The following is a 24,762-nucleotide window of genomic DNA, read 5'->3' as shown; positions in this document are numbered from 1 at the left end:
TTTTATTATACATTACCATAAGAATTACCATGGCACAACTTGCCCCATGTTGGCTGGCACACATTACCCCAGTCCGAACTTAATGCGATATTTTCACATCCACACATTTCTTATGCATCCATCATGTAAAAGACTATGACAAGAATGAGAATCCATACCTGGACTAACAATATTGTTCTTTTTTCTTTGTTATATTTAAAGACGTGTGTGGGTAAAAAGCACTTTTCTATATCACATCATATTTTTACTTCTTTGGCCGAAATTTGTATTTTTCCCTCTATAAAAGTACTTTTTGTTTCAAAGTTGAAAACAATGTGGTGGGGTTAAGGGTTATGTAATGGGTCATCAATACATGACACCACCACAATGTCCGACTCATTCATTATTGGCCTGGGGGTGGTGGCTCAACTTGCCCCTATGCTCAACTTACCCCGCCTTCCCCTAATTATATTCTTCTAAAATTTGTTATTTCTGGCTCAAATTTCAATTCTATGCTGAGCTCTCAAACTTCCTAAAGTTTGCAACTATTGTGCATTATGTTGATGCGTAAAACGAAGAGTTGAAAATTAGCTTTAAAATATTAGATTGATGATATATTTCAAGACAAGTCTCAATACTGGATATAACATTTACAGAGTTAATTTACAACATACTGAGAAAATTATATAAATATCTGAGAGAATAGATGTTTTATCTGCATAAAGATGATGTACTTACCACTGACCCAGCAAGAGGATCTGATTTCTCTGAATGAGAGATGCGATCATAGAAGTAATCATCACCACAAGGAGTATTAATAAGCATACACTCAATCTGCAAATGACAAAAAAAAAATGTTGTATAAACATTGTATAAGAAAATATATCTATAAAGAGAGTTTGAAATAAAGTGGTTTAATAAATAATCTAGGGTATAAGGGTTGTGGATTTAAACATCTAACTATATAGATAGAGGAACGGTGTGAACAATGTATGGAACAGCTGTTATAACAAGCAATATCTACTTCAAGTTAGTTTACAACAAAATTTATGTTTATTTTTACATCCTTTTTTAAACCTTTGAATTGATCTGATATCACATTGTAATTATAAACTCCTGAAGATGTTGGAGGACCATGTAAATTTTAGTTTAATAAATCATTTACTGGCAAAAAAAATGCATTGACTGTCAAAACTTTTTGGTTATCATTTTGGAACCAATTTGTGAAATCATAATACATATATATTACAGATTCACTAATTGAAATTCATAAAATGAGCTCTTTGTGATCTCTGCATTTATTGTAAATCATGAAAAGATCTATACCCAAAATCCGAAAATATATGCAGTATTCTGTATCAAAGATGTCCTTAACAAAACGCTGTTTATTGGAAAGAACAAAATTATGCTTTATTAAATGCAAGACTGAACATTTATATAGTAAATGTTTAACTACTAAATATATGAATTATTAGCTATGATTATGAAGATTAATCATTGTAGCAGTGTTCAACACCAAAGTTGTAGTCTGGGTCACTTACCACATTTCTGGTGAAGTCAAGCATAACTTGAGGACATTCCCAACAACCTTTAGCACCAAGATTATTCTCTGGACCATCACACCTACACATACAAAGAAATACATTTGATTCAAATATTTGGTTACTCTTTGACTCTACAAAGAAAGTCAATTGATGTATTTTTATTACTTATCAATTATTCTTCTGTATTCATTGTTCACTCACTCATTCAAACACCTACTCACTAACATACATATACATACTCACTCACTAGTCGATTCATGACATGCTTTTCATTTTAATACAAGTAAATGGGTCATGTGAAATCATAAGTTCAATGTAATATAGCTATGTCCTCATGATTACTTTCAACGCTTCAGCAAATGTCTCTGACAGGTGACTGCTCTTATTGCAAATACCCATTGCTTTGCCCAATCTAGAGTTTATTAGTGGCTTTGCAGATGGGGTTCAGATTGGAGCTAGATACAAGCAATACCTACAGGAAAAATAAACATGACTTCAATCTTACCCTCTGAGGCAGTTTGAATGGCAGTCGGTACAGTTGTTCTGAGAATTGGCAAACTTGAGTTCTGGACACTCTGCCCTACAGTATGGACCATCCTGGACATGACGACACCTTCTTCTGCAGTTGTGACCCGATGAGTCTGCCCGGCAGTCACATTGGTCTGGTTCCTGATGGAGGTCATAGGTCACGAAGTCAAAGGTCAAAGAGTATTCAGTGCAATGATATTAATCAAAATTTATCACAAAGAAGTTCAACAGACCTACAGGCTTTGTTGAAGGTATCATTACAGAGATATTTTCATAGAAAGACCAGATTTATAATAATAGGTTTAAGAGGAAGACATGTACCTCATACTACACATTATATGCTTATGTAACAATCATGCATAGGAGAGTCTAAGATCAAAACCAATTTAATTCAATTCACTTTTTCAACCATAAAAATCATAAAATATAATTAAATACAAGATATAATAAAATCAAAATGGTTTGGTACACCCTAAAAGCCAATGCTTGTTTCAGCCAGCATTTTACAAAACAATTTCAAATAACTTTTAATTCCCTTACTCAAACCTTAAAATTATCCAACAGTAATTTTTTTGGGGGAAATATCTTTATTTCATATAAATTCCAGATAAAACATTCCCCAGTATGAGAGATAGAGGGTTGAAATATACTCACAGGGCCTGAGCAACCAGCTGAACATTCTGCATCACAATGTTCACACACCGCAGGAGCCTGATCAGTAGCCTCCATCTCAACATATTGACTGGAAAGAAAGTTAAAACACAACCAAGAATACAAAAGTAATATAAATTCGTTCATAAGAGAAGGTCCAAGATCATGTTTGATGGAAAAGAATTTTGCTTTTCATTTGTGAGATTGATGCTTATATATTGTGCTACATACAACGTCATTGAATTCTAAAGACTTTCATCAAAACAAAGATAAATTGCATCCTATTCAATGAATGTACAACATTAGCTTAGAGATGAAACAATACATTATGTTTGATAATGACAACATATGAGTTAGGCAATAGTAATAGTAATAGTTAAAAGAATGAAACCTTTGGAATAAAGATAGCTTTTGTGAAAACAGAAAAATCAAAGAAACAGATCAACGAAATTTTGAGAAAAATCAGTCAAAAAATGAGAAAGTTATGAGCATTTGAATATTGCGATCACTAATGCTATGGAGATCCTCATATTGGCAATGCGACAAAGATGTGTGATGTCACTTGTGAACAACTCTCCCCATAACTTTAGTATATATTTCACTTAAACTGCCTCTTTTTTCACATCTATCAGTAGATCATATATTCTTTCTATAGGAGGGCATGTAATACAGATTTTTAAAGAATACATCATGGATAAAGAGTTTGTATCACTATAAGAAAAAGCAAAAAGAGACATTTTGGGGGTATTTCATAGTCCATCAAAGGGAAAGTTGTTCACATGTGACATCACACATCCTTGTCGCATTGCCAATTGGAGGATCTCCATAGCATTATCGATTGCAATATTCAAATGCTCATAATTTTCTCATTGTTTGTCCAATTTTCTCAAACTTTCTTTGTTCTTATTATTTTAAATTTCTGTTTCGACACAATCCTACTTGTTCTAAAGGTTTAATTCCCCTTTAATTACACGAAAAATGAAACCTTTGGAACAAGATAGCTTTTGCAATAACAGAAAAATCAAAGAAACAGATCAATGAAAGTTTGAGAAAAAATGAATAAATAATAAGAAAGTTATGAGCGTTTGAAGTTTAGATCATTATTGTTATGTTAATCCTCCTATTGGCAATGCGACAAAGATGTGTGATGTCACATGTGAACAACTTTGCCATTAATTTAGTATATATTTCACTTAAACTGCCTCTTTTATCACATCTATAAGTAGATCATGTATTCTTTCTATAGGAGGGCATGTAATACAGATTTTCAAAGAATGCATTGTGGACTAAGAGTTTGTATCACCATACGAAAGAGCAAATAGAGACATTTTGGGGGTATTTTGTAGTCCATCAAAGGGAAAGTTGTTCACACGTGACATCACACATCTTTGTCGCATTGCCGATGGGAGGATCTCCATAGCATTTAATGATCGCAATATTCAAATGCTCATAACTTTCTCATTTGTCCGATTTTTCTTAAACTTCCTTTGATCTTATTCCTTGATTTTTCTGTTTCCAAACAAGCCCACTTGTTCCAAAGGTTTAATTCCCCTTTAAAGTACAAGCAAATTTTGTGATATGAAAGGTGAATAAAACAGAAACAGTAGGGGAAGGCGGGGTAAGTTGTGACACTTTTTGCATTTTGCATGATAGAATTGATATGACTAATAATATTGTGAAAATAAGTACCTTGCCTTTAAATATGATTCTTGGGAAATCTTGTTCACCTATATACAACTTTCTACCCCCACACTGAAAGTCGTTGTGACCTTTGAAAAAAACGATGTCAAGTGGCACAACTTGCCCCATCTATTGGGTAAGTTGTGCCACCTTCGAGGGTAAGTTGAGCCACAAAAACTATGTACAAAATGTATGCGGGAAGAACCAGCATGTCAATTTTTTATTTAAAGTCTTTTCACTTGCTAATTCTCTAAAAATACCAACATTCTCTAAAAGTAAAAGAACTGTCATGTGAATTTGCTCTTTTCTGCCTGCATATCGATGGCTTTTTAAGGTTTGATTGTGTTTTTATTTACATTACCATAAGAATTACCATGGCTCAACTTGCCCCATGTTTGCTGGCTCAACTTACCCCAGTCCGAACTTAATGCGATAATTTCGCATCCACACATTTCTTATGTATCCATCATGTAAAAGACTGTGACAAGAATGAAGATCCATACCTGGACTGACAATGTTGTTCTTATGCTTTATTATATGTAAAGAAGTGTGTGTGTAAAAAAACACTTATCTATTTCACACCCTTTTTTACTTTTTTGGCTGAAATTTGTATTTTTCCCTCTAAAAATATACTTTTTGTTTCAAAGTTGAAAACAATGTGGTGGGGTTAATGGTTATGTAATGGGTCATCAATACATGACACCACCATAATGTCTGACTCATTCATTATTGGCCTGGGGGCGGTGGCTCAACTTGCCCCTATGCTCAACTTACCCCGCCTTCCCCTACATATTCAAAGTGCTCTCTCAAGTATTGCTTGAATATGAACCAATATGCAGTAGTTCTTGTAATATCTCACCCATTTTCCAAGTCACAGGCCTCGATACAAGTGTCACCAATGATAGCGTTTTTACATTGAGCACACTGCTGTGGTCCTGGTCCCCAACAACCAATATCAGCACACTGCTCATGGCAGACTTTACCTTCAGCAACTACATGTACAATGATTTTAGTTTGGAGAGAATAAGAAATAAACATAGTTAAAATTTGCACAGAATGACACTTCATAATGACGGATAATCATACTTGCTCAATATATTACAATTAACATTTACTTTATCGGAATTCTCTATTAAAGTGCTCTTCAAATAATGAAGTGAATTACCTGGCACAAGCAGAGTAGTTAAACCAAATATAATTGTACTCCTAAAAAATAAATGGCCAGTGCATGGTATACCTACTATTCAAAATTGTAAATATCAATATTTAACTGCAAACATAACTTTCTATTAAATTCTTTCCAGGATTTACAAATAATTGCCAAACTATTATACAATAAAAATACTATGACATTAGACCCTTCTTCGATTAGTGTCATTATATTCTTTACGAAACTGAAACAAATAATTAACTTCTGATCACCCTATCAAATAAAAAAAAAACACTTAAAAGTAATAACTGAATTATAAAGCATGGATAAGATTTCAATTCATAGCTCTATTCTCTTCTCAAAATAAAATATATATGTATCTTTAATAAAATAGAGAAAACATTTCTTTTCTAAATTCAAGCTAATATGAAATATCACAATGACTGTAAATTTTCAGAATCAAACAAAGGCATTTCTATAATATACTGCTAGTAGATACCTGAAAGTATTAAAAATTATTTGGAAAATATATTTCATCATGATCATGCATCTAAATGAAGTTAGATAAATCTGTTACATTTCTCTTTATCTAGCAGGTATTTTGTTCTAAATTGACTCCAACAGCCACAGAAAATAATTTGATTGTACAATAATCTGGTTTCTATTTTGTGGATGTAACACCAATATGTTTCTTTTTGACTCAGACAAGATCGTAAAATGTAACTGATTTCTCTTATTTTCCAAGTGATACTATTATCTAAACAGGCAAATACAATTCATACTTCGGCAGGTATTCTACGGTACTCTATTAAATATCCTTCATTTAACTGAACAATACTTCAGTTAAATAAGTGTTTGGTACTGTAAAACCGCATAATAGCTTTAAAAACAGACATACTGAAGCTTTTTGACACGCACTCATTGGAGTAAAATTGCCGAATGACTGGAACGCTAAAGCGATACAATATGTTATAATAGAACCAAAAGAGGCATCGTTTAGCATCCATCGTCTCTTTCAGTTCTATTTAAATTGTTTTGCTCTAGTGTTCTAGTCATTCATGCAATTTTACTACATCTAAATCATCTACAAGCAGGCAACAAGAACAGGACAGACAAACGGTACAAGGACATAGCACTATGATTTCTAACGTTTACTACATCTACAAATTATAAATAAAAAAAACATGGATGCAAATTTGTTTCATTGTTCCAATATATGAAAAGATAAAAACTTCCATTCCTAAAGAAAAGTGGCATTAACCATTATATTTCACATTGCAACAGCGGCTTTAGTTTCATATTATGAATATGAATGTTGTTTTAAATGACAGGGATGTTGAGTAAGAAGTGGGTCCTTCTACTTTTCAGCAAAACACTCAGTGAATTATAATGTAGAAGGGTAATAGAAATATCACTTTGCATATGGCCAACTGGATCTGCAAATTTCAGCTTAAATGGTTTGCCTGTGACAAAACAATACCTTTTTAGTATTAATCAAATTTGCTGAGAATAATAAGGCTTTGAAATTGGATATGGAATTGCCACTTTTCTTAGGAGGTATTATAATAATAGCATTACAAGCACCCTACAAAAAACATGTGCAAAATGTTAAACAATAGATAAACCCCATGAAATATTGCATAATTTGATAGTCTAAGAGGCTTGTATTGATCACTACTTACACTATCAAATGGAAAACCGTTTGATAGATTTGAAATATTAGTTCAATTTGTCAACATGGACTATTTACTTAATTTGAAATGTTAAAATCATTCATCATATTTTATTTATTCCACTTGAAAATAATTAGGAATATTGTAGAAAAATCAGATTAAACCTCAGGTAAAGCTATATAGCAAGTATGCTATAACTATTATGCAATATTTCTGGCATATGCTACAATATTCAATGTGAAATATTATTCACTAATATTGGCATTAGAATCAACAAGACATTTTGTAAGATTATATATTCATTGTAAAATAGTTTCAGCCAAGTAATAAACTTGTACTTCAGCACATTTCATGAATAAAAATATAACTGGTTACACAGTTATATCTTTCAGTGAAAGGTATAACTGGTTACACAGTTATATCTTTCAGTGAAAGGTATAACTGGTTACACAGTTATATCTTTCAGTGAAAGGTATTTTGTATGTATAAGCACTTTTGAGATACACAACAATTTAAAACTCACTTATCAATGATTTCCTTCAAAAAAAGTTTTTGAAAATTGTCATTCTTACAAAATATCTGGTTAATTCATCCATGGATAAAAAAAAGTGCTTTCTTCATCAACATACAGCAAGTCATACCATCACAATGAAATAAAGGAATAAATAGTGATATACATATATGAATATTTTGTAAGATTAAAAAGGAAAATCATAATATCCATGGATATTGCTATTTAAATGTGCAATCCTGTGCTCTTTGTATTGAGAATAAAATCAATCAAAAATAGAAAGACTGGATGACAAATAATCTTTATACTCAAATAAATTCATCTTATGCTTCTTTTTTTTTTTGGGGGGGGGGGGTTAAACTTATCAGTACAAATCTGAATTGCCCCTAAAATATGCCCAAAAAACAATTTTCAAGTTGCAGCAATAACTTTCAGCATTTCGGTTAGCAATTATATTAACAATTAACAATTATACCATATCCCCATCAAATGAACTGTAAAGATGGTTTTTAGATATTTTGGGTAGATGACAATAAATATTTTTGCTAGTTTACTGCAAACCATACTGAAGTTGTATAGACAAAATAAAGATTAATTGTGACCAGACTTTCCATTTTTTTCATTCACACACAACACATACAATATCAAAATTGTCACACCAGGAACAATAAGTACATATCAAAATATATCCAACAGTTGATCAAAAGAGTAAATATAAGGTGCTGTGAGATCAAAAAGTAAAGAAACACTTTATCAAAGTTGTGCGTCAGAGTAGTAGCCCATCACCATCGATAAAATGAAAATGAAAGATTAAAACAAAAACAAAATATGAAATCATAAAAATAGAATGAAGAATGAAAATCAGTGATGACACTTGATGAAAGTGGCTAAGAAAAATGAAAATATAAAGATGGCTGAAAATGAACCCAAATCAAAACAAAAACAAAGGTGATTAGATAAAAAAGTGCTGAAATTATAAAGAAAAACAAAAGATAATGAATAACTTCAGTTTGTTAAGATGTGTGTTTCTTTTCAAACTGAAGTCAATGAATATTAATTGACTTAGTTTGGCAGCAAACTTGGGCAGTAGTTATCACCAATGACCAAAGGTTCTTTGTCACTAAGACCCCTGTTACATCTGAAAGTTTCCTACCCGAGACCCGACCGAGTCCACTTGCAACCTTGACTGGATTATTGGTGGATTAGCTTCGCGAACGGACCGAGTCCGAAATGTGGTCTGTTCACATCACAGCGTTCATTCCCTCCCCTATCGGTACGGTTTCGAGCGGTATCCGATTGTAACAGGGGTCTTAGATATTCACACACACTAAATATAAATGTTTTTAATACTGAAAAGTAGCTTCAAATAGTATGATGCATCACTGCTTTATGTTTGAACCTTATGAAAACAGGAATACACAATGTTTCACAAACATGGTATCTTCCCAGGATTCCAGGATACTGATTGTCAAATACTGCTTGGATAGCAGTTATACATTTACTGCCAAACGTCAACCAATATAAACTCAAAATTAAAAGACTAAAAAACACTTAGAATGAAGACAAGAAAATCCCTTGAACCAGTAGAAAAGATACTGAAAACTCAGTAAAGCAATACCAACTCGAACAAAGCAAGAGGAAAATTTGCAAGTATTGGCATAGAATTCCTTTGAGAATATCACTGTTGTTTACAACAATTAAAGAACTGTTTCTGAGAAAGATAGCATATTTTTTTCCATTGATTGAAAAGATAATAAATATTGAAGCAAATAGAATAAATAAGTTAATTGGATTTTGAAAGCGCATTCTTTGAAAAAAAGATATACATTTTTAATAAACAGAATTATCATTTTTTCTTGCAATTTTTGTCTAAAATATCTTTTGCAAATTTTCTAGGGGGGGGGGGTCAAAGTTAAAACTCATGACTTAAGTCATAATGACAATGAATAGGCACACAAAAATATAAAGATGAATGTATTATCATTTGATGTTTTTGTGTATCCAGCATTCCAGTGTGTTAATATCACGATAAAGGAGTTATTCAACCATCTGGGAGATCATGAATTCAGACAAGATATATAATATATAAAAACAATGAATTTCTTTATTGAATAGGATTGGTTAATAATGAAGTTCCAGGCATATGGGTGAATAATGCTTAGGGCTAAAATGTGATACGTTTCTGCTCCTTATTTTCTCTGAAAAATTGGGTTGGGGATATGTGTATCCTTTCCTATACTTGTGGGTGAACCAAAATTTGACAAGAATTTATACAAATCAGTATATATATATATATATATATATATATATATATTTAGTTCATGTATAATTTCAAATAGAAACATCTGATCACATGTAAAATTCAAGATCAGAAAGTTGCTCAAATAGCTGCTAATCAGAAATGGCACAAACTAATGCTAGATTATTCAATTAAAGTAGGATTGTATTTTTAAATGTAGTATACTTCAATGATGCTGTCTCTGTAAGTTGTAGAACAATTTGAAAATCCACAGTACAAAGGCACTTTAAGCACAGCTGGCCTGGCGCACAGAAGATGAAAAAAAAAAATTGAAAGATAAGCCATTAATCCCATCAATGAAATACTAACAGTAATGCTGAAATGTAGTCACATTAATTGGTAAGTAAAACCAAGCCCCAGAAAGAAAGCGCAGTTGAAGATACACATACGCAGTAGCCATCCAGCAGAAGATATATTCCAATGTGTTCAATTTTGGGAGCGTAAAATGCATGATCCAGAGAGTATAAGCCAACGCCGTATGAGATGATGAACGCAGAATGAACGAAGTGGAGTTATCAAGGGGATTTGCTATAACATGCTGGTATACTGGAAAGTGGGCGTGGTAGGATGGAGAGGTACAGGGTATCCTAAGAGTGCTGATTAGGGATGGAAATTGTAGGATAGACCCGGAGGGGGTAGGGAACAACCATTTGTTGGGTGTTGGATTCAACAATACTTCATCTGTTTGCTGATAATTTTGTCTAAGAAAGTTTTCTACTTTCCAAATTTTATCTTAATAGAATAAAACATTCTGCTTCTCAAAACACAATGTTTTGCTCGATGAGTATATTTATGCTTGATTTCCAAAGGTAGAATGGATCATACTCATATATATGTATAAGATTCCTGTTTATGTAATACCATGCCTAATATTCATAAGCAGATCACATGAATTTATATGTGACTTATGATGTTATTCACACATTATAATGCTTTAATGTTAATGCTTCGGCAGGATCTGAATTTTTAGAGGAACAATCTGAAAATCTCTAAATAAGCATATGAAAACAAGTCTGGAAATATCTATGTTTTGATCAAAGCTTCTTTCTAAAGCATTATTCTGGTCCCCAAAATGCAGAGTATTTATATATCAATTTAAGATTTCTTTCTGCAGCATTATAGTCACATATCAACTTTACTTTATTTGTACTATCTCACTCCAGTATTATAAGGAAGATCAAGGATCAGTGACAAAAAGATTAGTGATCAATAGACTGACCAATCAAGATCAATGTTAAACACGTAATTGGTTCAAAATACTGAGCAGGAACCAATCAGAAGTGTTCTTTCATATTTTCAATTCATCACAAAGCTTTGTATTACATGTCTCAGAGGTAGAAGGGAGGGTTTGGGGTGACTTGACAAGAAACACAGAGGTAGGGTAATACGGGTAGGTGCACGCTGTAATACTTTCTAAGGAATTATTGATGTGCTGGAGGACTTGGATAGGGAGGGGTAGAGGTGGTGGGGTGGGATGGAGTGGGGGAAGGGAAGCAGTAAAGACAAAGCTGCTTTGTTAAGATTACTGCATCATGAACAGATAGGCCTTTACAACGTTACAGTGGCATTAGAATGTCCCAGTTACGCATGGATTTTACTATAAAATAGGCTATGGGGAAGCAGGATATTAAATAAAACTAAAACCTCAATTCTTCATCAATACTAACTACTATGCCAATTGATTTTAGAATGGAATATTTTTTGTGTGTGTGGAATCAAGGCAATTGTAAATGTAATATCTTAAAAGTCTATGTTTAAATTTTCTTTAGTAAAATCATTTCAACTAATTTACAATTAAATGTATTTAATACTACACCAAAATAATGACAAGTTGACAAAACTTCATGATTGAATGATTGGGTGAAATAATTTTGTTCCTAATAGATATCATTTCTCTTAAAAATGGAAGGCAATCTGATATGCTACAATAACAGGAGAGGAATGCTATTAATTCTTTCTTTAGGGCACTGGGACCAAATATCATTATATTAAAGGGCAATAGTAATATGCCAATCTAAACCATCCTTATTCCTAATAGGTTACTTCTTTCTATTGAGTCTAACCCCATGTTATATTAGTAATCTGCACTATATTTCATTCCATAGCTATATACAGTTAATATCTAGTGTTATCTATAACAAGACAGATGTACATACGAGTTAGCGCAGTCTGCAATGAGAAACATAAGGCACATATTGCTTTGGATTTAAATTGTATCATGCACAGATATGTTACTTTGACGTGTGATGCATACAATCATGTGTGAATTGTAAATAGTGAATAGTTAATAGTATTGTGTTTATTCCTAAATATACAACGGACCTGATGGGTCTATGTATGTGTCCATGTGAACATGGTATTTATCATATATTACGGTTTGATTTTTCATCTAAGACTTTTTGGATACAACTTCAGTACTATAAATCTACATTATAATTGAATTATTCAAGCTGATATTCCCATCACAGGATAATCTTTTAGATATTTACATTCTTTTTTTTCTGTTTATATTTTAAGAAAGAAAGTCAGAAACAGAAGATAATTAACTCCAAACTTCAAAATTAAATTGAAAAAAAAAATCAAATGTGTGCTTAAAACAACACATAACTATGCAGAACTAGAATATTAACACAAATTAAAGTCAAAATATCTAATACATTGTGTTGTGCATCAGTAAACTGTGTTGACAAAAGGAAACTATGTGCATGGTCAGAGGAAAAGCCATTAATTTTTAAATTTACTCCCTCCCTATAAGAGGGGCATTGTATCATATTCTCTTAATATTCAATTACATCCCTGAAAATCTTGCTTAATTAAAATTCCAAACAACTTGGAGGAGAAAGAATATGAATAAAAAGTAATTTTAAAAGTTTTTTCATGAAAAAAAAATCATATTGTGACAATTTTTTTTACACTATATCATAAAAGTTATAAAGTTGAGATCATAATTGTTGTCCTCTTTTCTCCGTAATATTGCACTTTGTATTCCTTCTAAAGCTTTACTTCTGACCAGTGTGTGGAGTGTGCAAAAGTGTTTGGCAGACTGTGATTGGTCAGTGAAGTTTAATGGGTCAGTCCATTAATTGTAAGGGGTGCATACATGCAATGTCATGCAAGTGAAGCAAAATAGATTGCAAATAGCATCTCTCTATAAAACAGTAGTGATTGGTCAAGAGAGACTATCTTCCTTGATTTGAAAATATTTCAGAAATAAAGATAAGAAAGAAGAGCAAGGTAAAAGGAAGATAAAACCCATCTTAAACCAAGTAAACCAAAGGTAAATATATTCATGCAGTGGCATCATGTTATAGTATTCATGCAATAGCATTCATGCATTGGTTAACAGGCATGCAATAGTGAATATAGGTAGTGCAGAGAAGGTGTAATATAACAAACAAAAACAGGCAGTGAGAGTGAGGTGAAGAAAAAGATTCAAACATGCAAACATGCTGATATTAAGAAGAAGTGAAGTTAACATTCACATGCAAAAAAAAAATTCATCACGCATACATACATGGCATAAAATGGCTATATTATATCAACATAGCAAAACCCATTCTCAAATAAAAAGTTTTTTTGTTTGTTTTTCAACTGAAATGAAAAAAATAGCTTGTATCTCAGTGATATCTTTGTCTATGGATCCTGAAGTTAAACTGGAGCAATGAAAATATCTTTATGAGGAATTCATGGTACTTTTTTTTTTCTTTTGAGAATGACTTTGCAAAGTGAATACCATCTCATATCAGTATTTAAACCAACAAGGTCACATCATGCAGGGATGTTATAATGTTACATTATTATTAACATGACATGCAACACCATACAATTCATACATGCAGTGGTTAGTTTCTACAGCTTCCCAACATCTTAAATATTACATAAACCCACATATCATAAACAAACATGCATTAATATGTATCCCATCTTATAAAAGTACTGTGTGTCAAAGACATTAACACCACACAGGATATAATAACTGGCACTCAGGGATTGTTGAGATAATTATGGGGTTGAGTTTGGGTATTTTAAGGGGTTTTATTTGAAGGAGCGGGATAGTGTTTGGGTATACTCACTACATTCTTCCAAACGTTTGTTGCTTACGAAGGAGACAGTATACTCTGAATTTATGATGTGTTTAAACGTTATATCCTCGCTATAGCAGAGATTAGGGTTATCTTGGACGTACGCCCCACCCAGCTTGACCTCTTTAAGTGAGACCATGCTCAAGGAGTCGAGATGTAGGTTATCAAGAATGGCCAGCGAGGCATACGGCGGCTCTCTAAATCATCAATAAACAGAGAGATAATTAGACAGTACATATCATCAAATTCAATGAAATATACAGAAAACACTTTTCACATTGACACCATGAGAAAATAGCCAAGAAATTCATCCCTCGAACGATCTACTTGATATATAGTATGTGCATACCAGGGCTACAAGTGCAAAGTATATATATACTTCAATGAAACATAGCTGCTTAGCGACGCATCTCTACAGCATGACCTAGGAGTCCTTCCTTCATCACTGCTGCTCTGTGGTGTTCTTTGAGACCTAAAGATACCACCTGCTGACCAAAGAGTTTATCATCATTATCAGGTTAGTAACTTATGTTAAGGGCAAGGCATGCAAGGACAACATGCAAGAGATACAAGCATCCAGTTGGGATATTTTGGTGCGAGGGGTGCATATATATATACAGACGATCCATTCGGATTGAGAGGACGTTGAGGGAGGGTTCATACTTACTACATTCCTCCTCACTGCGACTACCAGTAACGGTTAAAGTCTGACGGTTTGACTTTCTGATAGACTTAAACATTGGCCTCTGCAAGTAGCAGAGCTTTGAATTGCTTGTGACTGTGATGTCACCGTTGGATACCTCCTTTAGACTCGTCGTACCAAAGAAATCCAAGTTGGTTGATGTGATGTATACAGCATCCGCCTTGGCACCGCCGACCCTGTGGTATATGTTTGTTATGAAGTAGGTGAAGTAGCATCACAACTAATAAGCTTTAGGGCCCCCATTTCCATGGCAACACACTTGGTTTATATAATTAATGTCCACCACCTCTCCTATACTTTCAACATGGTCACAATTTAAATGATAGCAAGGTATGAGGCTTAGCTTGTATTCATGATATATTGCTGACGTGAATACATATTCATGCTTTATTTTTTGAAATACAGACTTGACATCAGGGAGTGTATATAAATATATGTAAACAAGGGTTTGTTATTTTCATTGGTGGTAATACCTGAGAAATTAAAAAGAAATTAATTTTCAGAGAAAATGAAGCTTCTTCATAATTTTATTGTTCACTCGGATCTTTGTAGAAGATCGACATGTTTGAATTAATATGAATTTCCATCATTTTTTTTTTTTTTTCATTTTGTCCTCCCTCCCCCCCAAAAAACCCCATCAGTAGAGAAATAACTGTTGATCATCATTGGTATATAATCGTTTGTTAGTGTTTTTCCTGGTATGCTTTGTTTGTTAATATCATTGTAATGAAAGCAATCTGACAAGCGAGGATTTTTTTATCTTGTTTTGATTATTTACAATACATTACTTGAAATTCCATAAATGAAATCTGAAAATATCCCTTCCTTTTAACCTTGAAAAAACTAATGAAAAAAAAAAGATCCTTACTCCCTGTTTCCCAAAACAAAACTGGTAAGCTGTTACTTCACTTAGAACTCTTGACATGTACAACACATTTGAAAATATATGAAAAAAAAATAATGTGAATAAAACAATGGGATTAATGCAAGTAGAGCATAATAAAAATGATGTATGTTCCTCAATACTCCTGTCACAAGTATACTGCATATTACCTCACCCCCCCTTCCCCATAGCTTGAAGATAAACAAATTTTGGGTTATTCATCTGAGTTTGCACTGTAGCTGCCAGCAGCTTCTTATTTGTGAGCTTAAATTTCTGTTTTTATTCTTACTGATTGGTTTTAAAGTTTGACTTCTCTATGTCATCTAATTTAAATAAACATGATTTGTCGAATCATCTCAATTTTCAGTTTTATCTGAATTCAAAAATCTGAACATATATAAGGAACCAGGGCCAGATAAAGACCTGGAACTTCAGCAAGAAAGATTTATTTATCATATTCCTTACCCGTACAAGTTACGACCATCAATCCTCTCTAGGTTACTGAAGATAGAGAGGTTGGTGAAAGCATGATGAAGTCCTTGGACTGACAGGTAACCAGTTATCTGTTTCACCGTCTTAAAGATCTCCAAGGAACTAGGCTCAACGGGGGTGGTACCTACGAAACCATCACTGAAAGAATAAATAAACATAATAATAATAATAAAAATAATCATATTTGAAAACACGTGAAAAGATTTACATACTAACTATTACAAACAAAATGAAACAAAGAAAATTTCAAACCTGCTATGATATACAATCAGAGGTCAAACATTAAGACATATCCTTTTCACCTATTTTCACCTCACTTGTTTATATCAGACCCAGAGCTTTTGTACGTACATGAACATGGTGTCTTACAAAATATTTTTGTTATTATCCTATTCATTATACCAAGTCTCAGCATTCATATTTATATTCATAATATTCATAATATTCACAATTCATTCTTGATATCTATTTTCAAATCTTTATTCATAAAATGGTACCTTTTCATTGGAGTAAAGGTCTATGTAAAGAAATAAGAAATTTTGATTAAAAAACGGAAATTTGTAAGTATGGTTGAAGACTGCAGCCTTATAAAATTCATGTCAAGATAGACTGTTATTCTTATAATTACATACTACTTCCTTTCATCTATACCCTCTCTAGAGAATGTTTCCTTGATAAAGTCCAAGCATCTCGTATAGCAGGTTTACAGGTAGGCCCTACTGTCCATTTTTCACTCCCTGCTATAACAATGCACAGTGCAAAATCAATAATCAACATTATAGTCACAAGATGGCGCTGTTGTGGATAGTTAGAGAATGTTTTATTGTTTCAGTTGGTATCCAATGAGGTGCAAATTTCTTTGACTGGTAGGGATGCAACACAAGAAATTAAATCCATTTTGGGGGATCAAGTCAAACGTTCTACGTGTGGCATTGCAGTAAAATAATCAGGCGCGGATCCAGCCGTATTAGACATGATACCATTTTAGGGGCATATTGTTATTTCATAATAGTTGGCCTCGCAATACATTTGTGTCTAATCCAGCTGGATCCACACCTGACCAAGGTATGAATAGATCATGTGACTAGCTCACCCAGTAAAGGTATGTGAAGTGATGATTAGATTCCCGTTAATCTTGGTGCAATTATCAAACTGTTTACTCTTGATATGAACAGAGGATAATGATGTATCGTCTCCTATCCCTTCACAAGCTGTTACGTGAAAAAAAAGAAGAGAAATACAGAAGAAAGTGTGAGACATAGTCAAAAGATATTCAATCAATGTACTACACATATTAGGCTCTTAAAATATCTAAGTTTATTTTAGTCTGGTACCTAAAGGCCCGGTCCCACTGCACTTACGGATGCAAAGTGGATGTAAAACGTACAAAAATCTTGGCATCCGATGGAAAACACTACGCATCCTTTGCGTACTCATTGCAAGCGTGCTTCATACGTTCGAGCTGAACAACGGAAAGAGAGAGGAAAAATAAGGTACATGGAACGTTTATACATCGTTAGTGGCGCGGAAATAGAAAGGATTTAAGCGTATGCATCTTGTATATAAAGTTTTCAAATCCCCAGGTAACCCATTCAGAACTGCCATCCACTAGGCTTCCGATGAACATCCATTTAACATCCCCGCTAAATACTACAAACGTCCGTTATTTTCTGTTTTTGCTAATTTTGTCCATTTCTGGAGCAGATGAAATCGGATGCAGCGACTCCCAAAATTTTGCTTGTCCGCTGTGTTAAGAACACATTATTTGTATAAACGTGAATTCCTACTCCAACTTACTACTACCAATTGGGCCTACAACTGTTTACTTTTGGTGGGAACTTGTATTTGCAATTATTTTGCATTGGTAAGGAACACTTGTTCACACTTATCTAAGTGCACTTCTGAGTAAGATAATGACTCAGTGAAACAAACTTTTAAGCAAGATAAACTGTGCAATGTACTCCCCCCACCTCCAAAAAAATAAAATCATTTTGCTCATCCTCCAGATGATAAGGTTTGTTATACACTTTAAAGATGTTGACTTTAAAAAAAAGATCAGCGAAACCCTGTGTTTCACATGAGGGGTCACATGATCACCTTCCACCTATCAGAAAGCAATATTCTTAGTACGTAAAATATAACAGTTCAGCTAACATAAATAATACACTAGTTCATCAATACTGGTCCTACCATTTTGCAATTAGGATAGTCCAGATACTACTATATTAAACTGGCCTTGAACTGTGTAGTGAAGGATTACTTACTGCTTGGGCAGATGCCATCACATGGAATGCATTGGTTGTTTTGTTCTTTCTTTCCTGGCCCACAAACCTTCACACAGTTATCGCCATCTATCAAGACGTTATCTGAAATCAAAGAATGATGAATAGTGAGGTACAAACAATATACATCTTGTAGATGATCCCTTCTGCTTCTGATGGAGCACTACAATGGCTATTTGTTCTGTCATATATGCCTTTCATAACCATGTCACTTAAATAGTTTTCTCTAAAGTGTTGAATCATATCATAATGTATTATTCTTTCATCAATCCTATAATATGATTGGCTGCCAGAAGATTAGTCAGTGCTGACAAGATGCTGCATAAAATGCTCCTTAGACACGGGCACCTGTCACAAGCTACACAAAAATCTGCATCTAAGATTTGTCAATGAATACCACACACAAGATACTCCATGAAATGTTACTCAACACCAGCACCTGTTATGTGCTAATGAAATTCTTGCATCTGATTGGATAATAAAAGATTAGTCAGTGATAACCATTACCAAGATGCTGCAGGAAATGCTCCCTCAAGTTCACTTATAGATTAAAATCTTACTTGGACAGTCTTTGAGGCATCTGGAACCATAGGAATAGCGGAAGTTTGGGTTCTCCACATTGGTGAATGTATTTCTATCATACTCGTATCGCCGAGGACAGCTTTCCACACAGGTGTTATCCAGTGAGAATTGCCGACAAGCCTAAGGAAGAAAGAGTTGAGTTTAGGTTATGAATAAATCTGAACAGAAATAATGCAACAAATGATGCACAGAACCTATAACCTTTATGGAGGAGAGATATCAAGACACCTATATTCTGGAGTAAATAATGAGGTGAAGCAAAGAGGGAGTAAGAAGTGAAGTGAATTTGTAATTCTAGGGATCTAAGGCATCTTGTGTGAACCTTTTTTGAATGTGCATTTCCAAAGGAAACCCACTCAGCATCTTTTACCATCCAATCCTGCCATTTCTGTACGAACAAATCAATGACTTTTGGCGAAACTACTGTGAAATCCATGTAACAAACATGCTGAAAGACAATGGACACAAATTTTTTTATAAAGCTACCTGACCCCTGTCAGCATATGACAACATGGTTAAGTGGTTTGGTAAATGGCACCCGCAAGAAGGTCAGGGTTCAAACTCACCAGACATCCAGCATTAGAAGAATTGGTGCAACCCCCAGCGCAACTTCTGTGGCAGCAGTCCGCCTGAGTAGGACCTCGACAACGGTAGTCGCATGTTGAGCTGCAATCTTTTAGCGTTACTATAGAGAGGAAAAGGGAAAGACTTAATATTTATGTGTACCAAGACATGAAAAGTAAAATCCATGGACAAATTTAGACATTTACTCACAAAAAGAAATTTCCAGTATTATAGGTTAGATGACAGAATGCCTTTCATTCAGCATTTGTGACAAGACGAGAATTTACCTTCCTGCAAAAAAATGTCATGCTTTATCTTTTCAAACATACAAACCATAGATCAAAGTTATTGACTGATAATAAAGTTTTGAGTGATTTGGAGAAAATAATAATGCAAAATCAATTGAAACAGCTTCCCTTTATTCTTCTAGAAATATTTCAAATATTATCTATTTCAATGGACCAAAATGTATAGAGCTTAATATCTTCATATTATGAATAAATAACTGAGGAGAATGATGATGTATTACATTGTCTACTCACATATCTGACAATGGTCCTCTCCTGGACCCCAGCATCGACCCTTGCATGATTCATGACATTGGTGTTCTGTGTAAAAGAAGATGAACAAAGATAAACATTAATAATTATAAATTACTTTAACAAGAGGAAGTGGCACTGACCTTGCACATATCAAATTGTGTATAAAAGAAGTACTTGCATTCCATAAATAAAAATTATGGATATGTATACCATATAGAATACAATGACTGCATTAGTAATCTTTAAAATACTCAGAGACAACGTCCCTATGTATCATTATTTAAAAATTTTCTCAACTAACAGATTTAAAGAGCAAAATAAGTTTATCTTTCTAAGTAGCTAATGCCTTTCTTGCTGTAAGCACATGAAATAGTCCTCACCTAAGCAGTTACGTTGTGGATGTTCATCCCATACTGAGAAGTTGGCTACCAAACCAGGTTGCATGTCATCCCAGGCAATGGTCTGTACATAGCACAGTTGATTATTCTGATGAAAGTATACATCTCCTTTCAAGATTTCTGCAAGAAAAAACACAATTTTAGCAATACTAGTTTAAAAATTGAATGAAACCATGATTAATATGATTGAATTCCTTTTTTAATCTTAAAATCAGTATGTTTAATCAGGGGAGGATCCAGGATTTTCCAAAGGGGGGGGGGGAATTTTTCGGAGGAAAATTTTGACAAGCCCCCCCCCCCCCAAAAAAAAAAAGGTTTTCAACAACAAATTAAGGATATTTCGTACCCGAAAAAATTTGACAAGCCAAAAAAAAAGGTGTTCAATTTCAAAAGAGGGGCCACACCTCTGTTTTCATGGCATTTTTACATTACAAATTTTTAATTTTGCTTCTCAAAAGGAAGGGGGCACGTGCCCCCTGGATCCGCGCCTGGTTTAATCATCATTCATCGATACGAGCGTTTGATTGGGATTTATGGAAGAAGTATGTGACAGTTCAGATCATGTCAAAAACATCAGCGTAGCAAAAATCATTGATCTGATATCACAGCTGAGAATTTAAGTGTACCATAGATATTACCTCGCCTTTGTTTTTAAGGATGCCCCATGCTGAAATGCTGAATCTGATCCAATTTTATTCTCCCTAAATGTACACATAGGCATCATTTGAATATTCCCAATATTTTAGTGTGCTTAAAGAACCAAGGAGGATGTTTAAACCCCATTATGCTTTTTTGTGTTAAACACCTTTTATGAAATACTGGTCACTACCTGTTTGAATGAACTACCCCATTGTCAAAAACCTATTTGGTGTTTCTCCTGTGGTCTTCTAGCTCATAAAACCATAGAGACAAAGAGGTTTTAGACCAATGGAAATATTTCAAATATATACCAAAATGGTGCATGGGCCAAGGAGCAGCTAGATATCAAGACTTCTTATTGATAGCATAGAATTAGACAGAGTGAGATTAGACCAATAACCAATTCAACACTCATTGTCTATTTCTTTTACCCAAGGCTATTTCAGAATCTCTGGAAATTGTTTCATTCAACTTGGCTGATTTTTCATATTATTCACTTCTGCTATTCAGGAGCCGATGTGGATCCAGGAAACATTCCCATCATTAATAGAATATTTATCTTTTAAGTTTTTAACTTTAAATAAAAACCAAAACCCCAAAAATAATACATGAACAAAGTATGACAACAAATAATAACTAGGTACATAGCTATCAATAGACTTACCATGTAATGATGTTAACCAAATCTCTTCTGTAGCTATTTCTGGATCTCCTGTATGAAACGTCAATGCAACATAGAGGGCGTACTTGTCGTCGTAAAGCTTTGTTCCTCTGATAACCCGTAAGTTTGTGAGCGGTATCACCCGGGAATACGTCAAGAGAATGAGAATATATCCTGTGACTTCCCGTATCGATGAGAGAAAGCTAAGATCATATTCTTGCTCATGGAGAAAGGATATTTCCAGGTTTCCGTCAACGTATGTACAGTTTGTATATCTTTCCTTTAAATCTTCATAGTACTGTTGCCTTGCTCCGGCAGTATCGCTGTTGTATGGTTTAGCGGTACCTTGATCTGTGCCAGTACATACTGTAAGAAGATAAAAACAAAAGAAACAAATTAAATACTGGTATGACAAATTTCAATTCTATAGCATGGATTAAGGGGAAGGTCACAACTAAATGTAGGCACTGTGAATGAGAATAGAGCATACAGAAATTATTTTTTATTGTATTCGGAAAATAATACAACTTAAACCCCTAAAACAGCATATCTTTAGCATTGATCATTATAACCACACTTGCCTGAGCTATATTGATCATAATGCACACTATTTCCCTCTGCACCCCCCTCCCTCCCTCCTCCTCTCCACCCCACCCCCCCCCCCCACCTCCCTCCTCCCCTCCACTCACCCAGGCACAAACTGCTGTGTGAGTCTCTGCTGAGCTTGTTCCATTGAGCTTGTTCTACTACATTCCAATCCATACCAATTGGGAATACTGGTATCAAAATATCACATCATTCTATCTTTGATGTGTTTCATATTTTGATTGAAACCTGTGTTTAGATACTCAGAAAACACACCAGAGACAAGTACCTGCCAGAAACCAGTTTTCACAGGTAAAACATAAACCTAATCACAGGTAAAGTAATACTAGTAAACTCTGTCTTCCAGGTATTAGAATTACAAAATTTATGTTTCCTATTCATTACACTATAATTGATTCATATTTCTATTAAATCGTATAATCTAAAGTGAAAGGGCACATGCTGCAAACAAAGTGAAGTAATTTTCCATAATTTGACATTATCTGAGTTAAAATCTATAAATGTTTCAGCTATTATAAAAAAAATTGCCTGTTTTTTATGAAGAAACTATTTGGTCAGAAATTGTTCCTGCCTTTCATATATCTTTGTATGCTAAAAATTAAAGTGTGAATACTAGTAATCATAACCTTGTGAAAATGCCAATGTGGTTACAAAAAAAAACCTGTAATTACAAAACATAAAAGCCAGTACCAATTGATACTGATTTTGCATCCATATAATTATAGCCTTCAAAATATAATACTCATATCATTTTCAGTGAGATTAGCTTAGGATCTGTGAAAAGTGGGTCATTTATTTGGTATTACGTCAAAGTGGCAATCCCTTGATACCTGACTTTGATATTGGGGTTGCTTTACACTATGATTGCCTGATATGGGTCAAAACCAGCTATGTCAAAGAGGGCATGTCCAGGTGTACTTTGATTTGGGATGAACATTTAAAAATCAAACCATCATTTAAACAAATGAAAAATTGATGCATTTTGGTGGTGGGTGAAAGGGAGGGGGGGGGGTCAGTCACGATTTTGGTGTATATTTCTGTAAATCTGTATTACTACAAACATCATTCATGTTGAGACAAAAGTGTTTGCAAACCTATCAAACTTTTGATATAAAGGAACAAACTGTGAAAATAAGATGGATACATTTTAAATGGTGTCATATTTTTTTAACGCAAACATGAAAAGAAACAGTTAAGTGTGTCACTCACTGCATGACAGCTCATATTGAAAGATAGTGGATGGTTGGAGTAAAATGGGAGAGGGGGACATGCCCCTTTACCCCTACAGCTATCGAGCCTAACCTCTGAACTTGTACGATCTGGCATTTCTTACAGGTGTTTTACCTCAAAAGATTTACAACACTAAATTGGGCTAGAAAAGAGAAAATATGATTTCATCTCTTCTGTTGTAATGTTAACCTGGGGATGCCACCATCAATTGATCTTGAAATTGGTAAAACAAAGTCTAAACAAGGGGTTGAATGTCTAAAAACAGAATTATATTCACAAATCCATCACCCAAGAAGGCTCTCAATAATATCTGACTGCATTCTTCCATACAAAGGTGTTCTAGGTTCCTACATATCCATAATAGTTTTACAAAGTCACTACAAAATCTTTGCTTATTAAACTGCGATTGAAGCACCTCTTTTCAAATTTAATTGGGTAACTTGAATTTAATTTCCACATTATCTTTATTTTCCTTACTTCCATGTGTCCATTATTTTTAATTGATGTAAGCTTTATACTTTACTTATTTTACTTCATCACTGTGTGAATATGTTTTAACATATGAGATGTAGGCTGAAACCAATATGGACCTACATGGTTTTACATTATAGAGATGCAATGTAAAAACATTGCAATTCGTAAGTTTTCCTGCCAGAATACGACTTGTCAAGGACCCATATTGTTGGGGGGAAGAGAGGGGTACAATTCATATAGGGCTTACATTACAGGCATCAGGTATCGGTCTAGTTTGTTGAAACAGAATGTGCAATAGCCACTACAAGAAGTAACATGAATCACATCAAATTAACAGAAGACACTGCAAAAACACTTGCAAATAAAACCCAAATAGGATGGGACAACTCCCAGTATCAAGTTCTAATTATCAACATATCATCAACAACCCCAAGGTCAAAGGTCATAGCAGGTCAGACAAGAATGTAACAAAACCTCACTAAATACTTGGCCCTCTTGTAACATAGCTGTAGTACCATGGCAACCTAAAGTTGAGTCATCCATTAAAAACTTCTTGGGTCATACACAGAAGAGTAAAGTATCTGACATTCAAGTTGTTACTTGATATCT

The 24,762-nt window shown here is 33.9% G+C and overlaps 1 protein-coding gene across 1 annotated transcript in view; it reads right to left on the bottom strand.

The window, feature by feature from the left end:
* Window positions 1-22,605, bottom strand: part of LOC129255739 (receptor tyrosine-protein kinase erbB-4-like) — a 41,854-nt gene extending 19,249 nt beyond the window's left edge. The window contains exons 1-15 of the mRNA XM_064103813.1: window positions 22,533-22,605; window positions 21,847-22,209; window positions 20,526-20,663; window positions 20,146-20,211; window positions 19,606-19,724; window positions 19,018-19,159; window positions 18,440-18,541; window positions 17,269-17,386; window positions 16,149-16,313; window positions 14,765-14,976; window positions 5,242-5,374; window positions 2,706-2,793; window positions 2,029-2,192; window positions 1,521-1,602; window positions 718-813 (exon numbers count right to left, since the gene is read on the bottom strand). Of these exons, the coding sequence (XP_063959883.1) occupies window positions 718-813; window positions 1,521-1,602; window positions 2,029-2,192; window positions 2,706-2,793; window positions 5,242-5,374; window positions 14,765-14,976; window positions 16,149-16,313; window positions 17,269-17,386; window positions 18,440-18,541; window positions 19,018-19,159; window positions 19,606-19,724; window positions 20,146-20,211; window positions 20,526-20,663; window positions 21,847-22,209; window positions 22,533-22,605 (2,061 nt within the window). The remainder of the gene's footprint in view (window positions 1-717; window positions 814-1,520; window positions 1,603-2,028; window positions 2,193-2,705; window positions 2,794-5,241; window positions 5,375-14,764; window positions 14,977-16,148; window positions 16,314-17,268; window positions 17,387-18,439; window positions 18,542-19,017; window positions 19,160-19,605; window positions 19,725-20,145; window positions 20,212-20,525; window positions 20,664-21,846; window positions 22,210-22,532) is intronic.
* Window positions 22,606-24,762: the final 2,157 nt, after the last annotated feature.

This window comes from Lytechinus pictus, chromosome 1 (assembly GCF_037042905.1).
Source record: "Lytechinus pictus isolate F3 Inbred chromosome 1, Lp3.0, whole genome shotgun sequence".
NCBI lineage: Eukaryota > Metazoa > Echinodermata > Echinoidea > Temnopleuroida > Toxopneustidae > Lytechinus > Lytechinus pictus.
The sequence above is the reverse complement of the archived record's forward strand: the minus strand, read 5'-3'. Positions and strand labels throughout refer to the sequence as shown.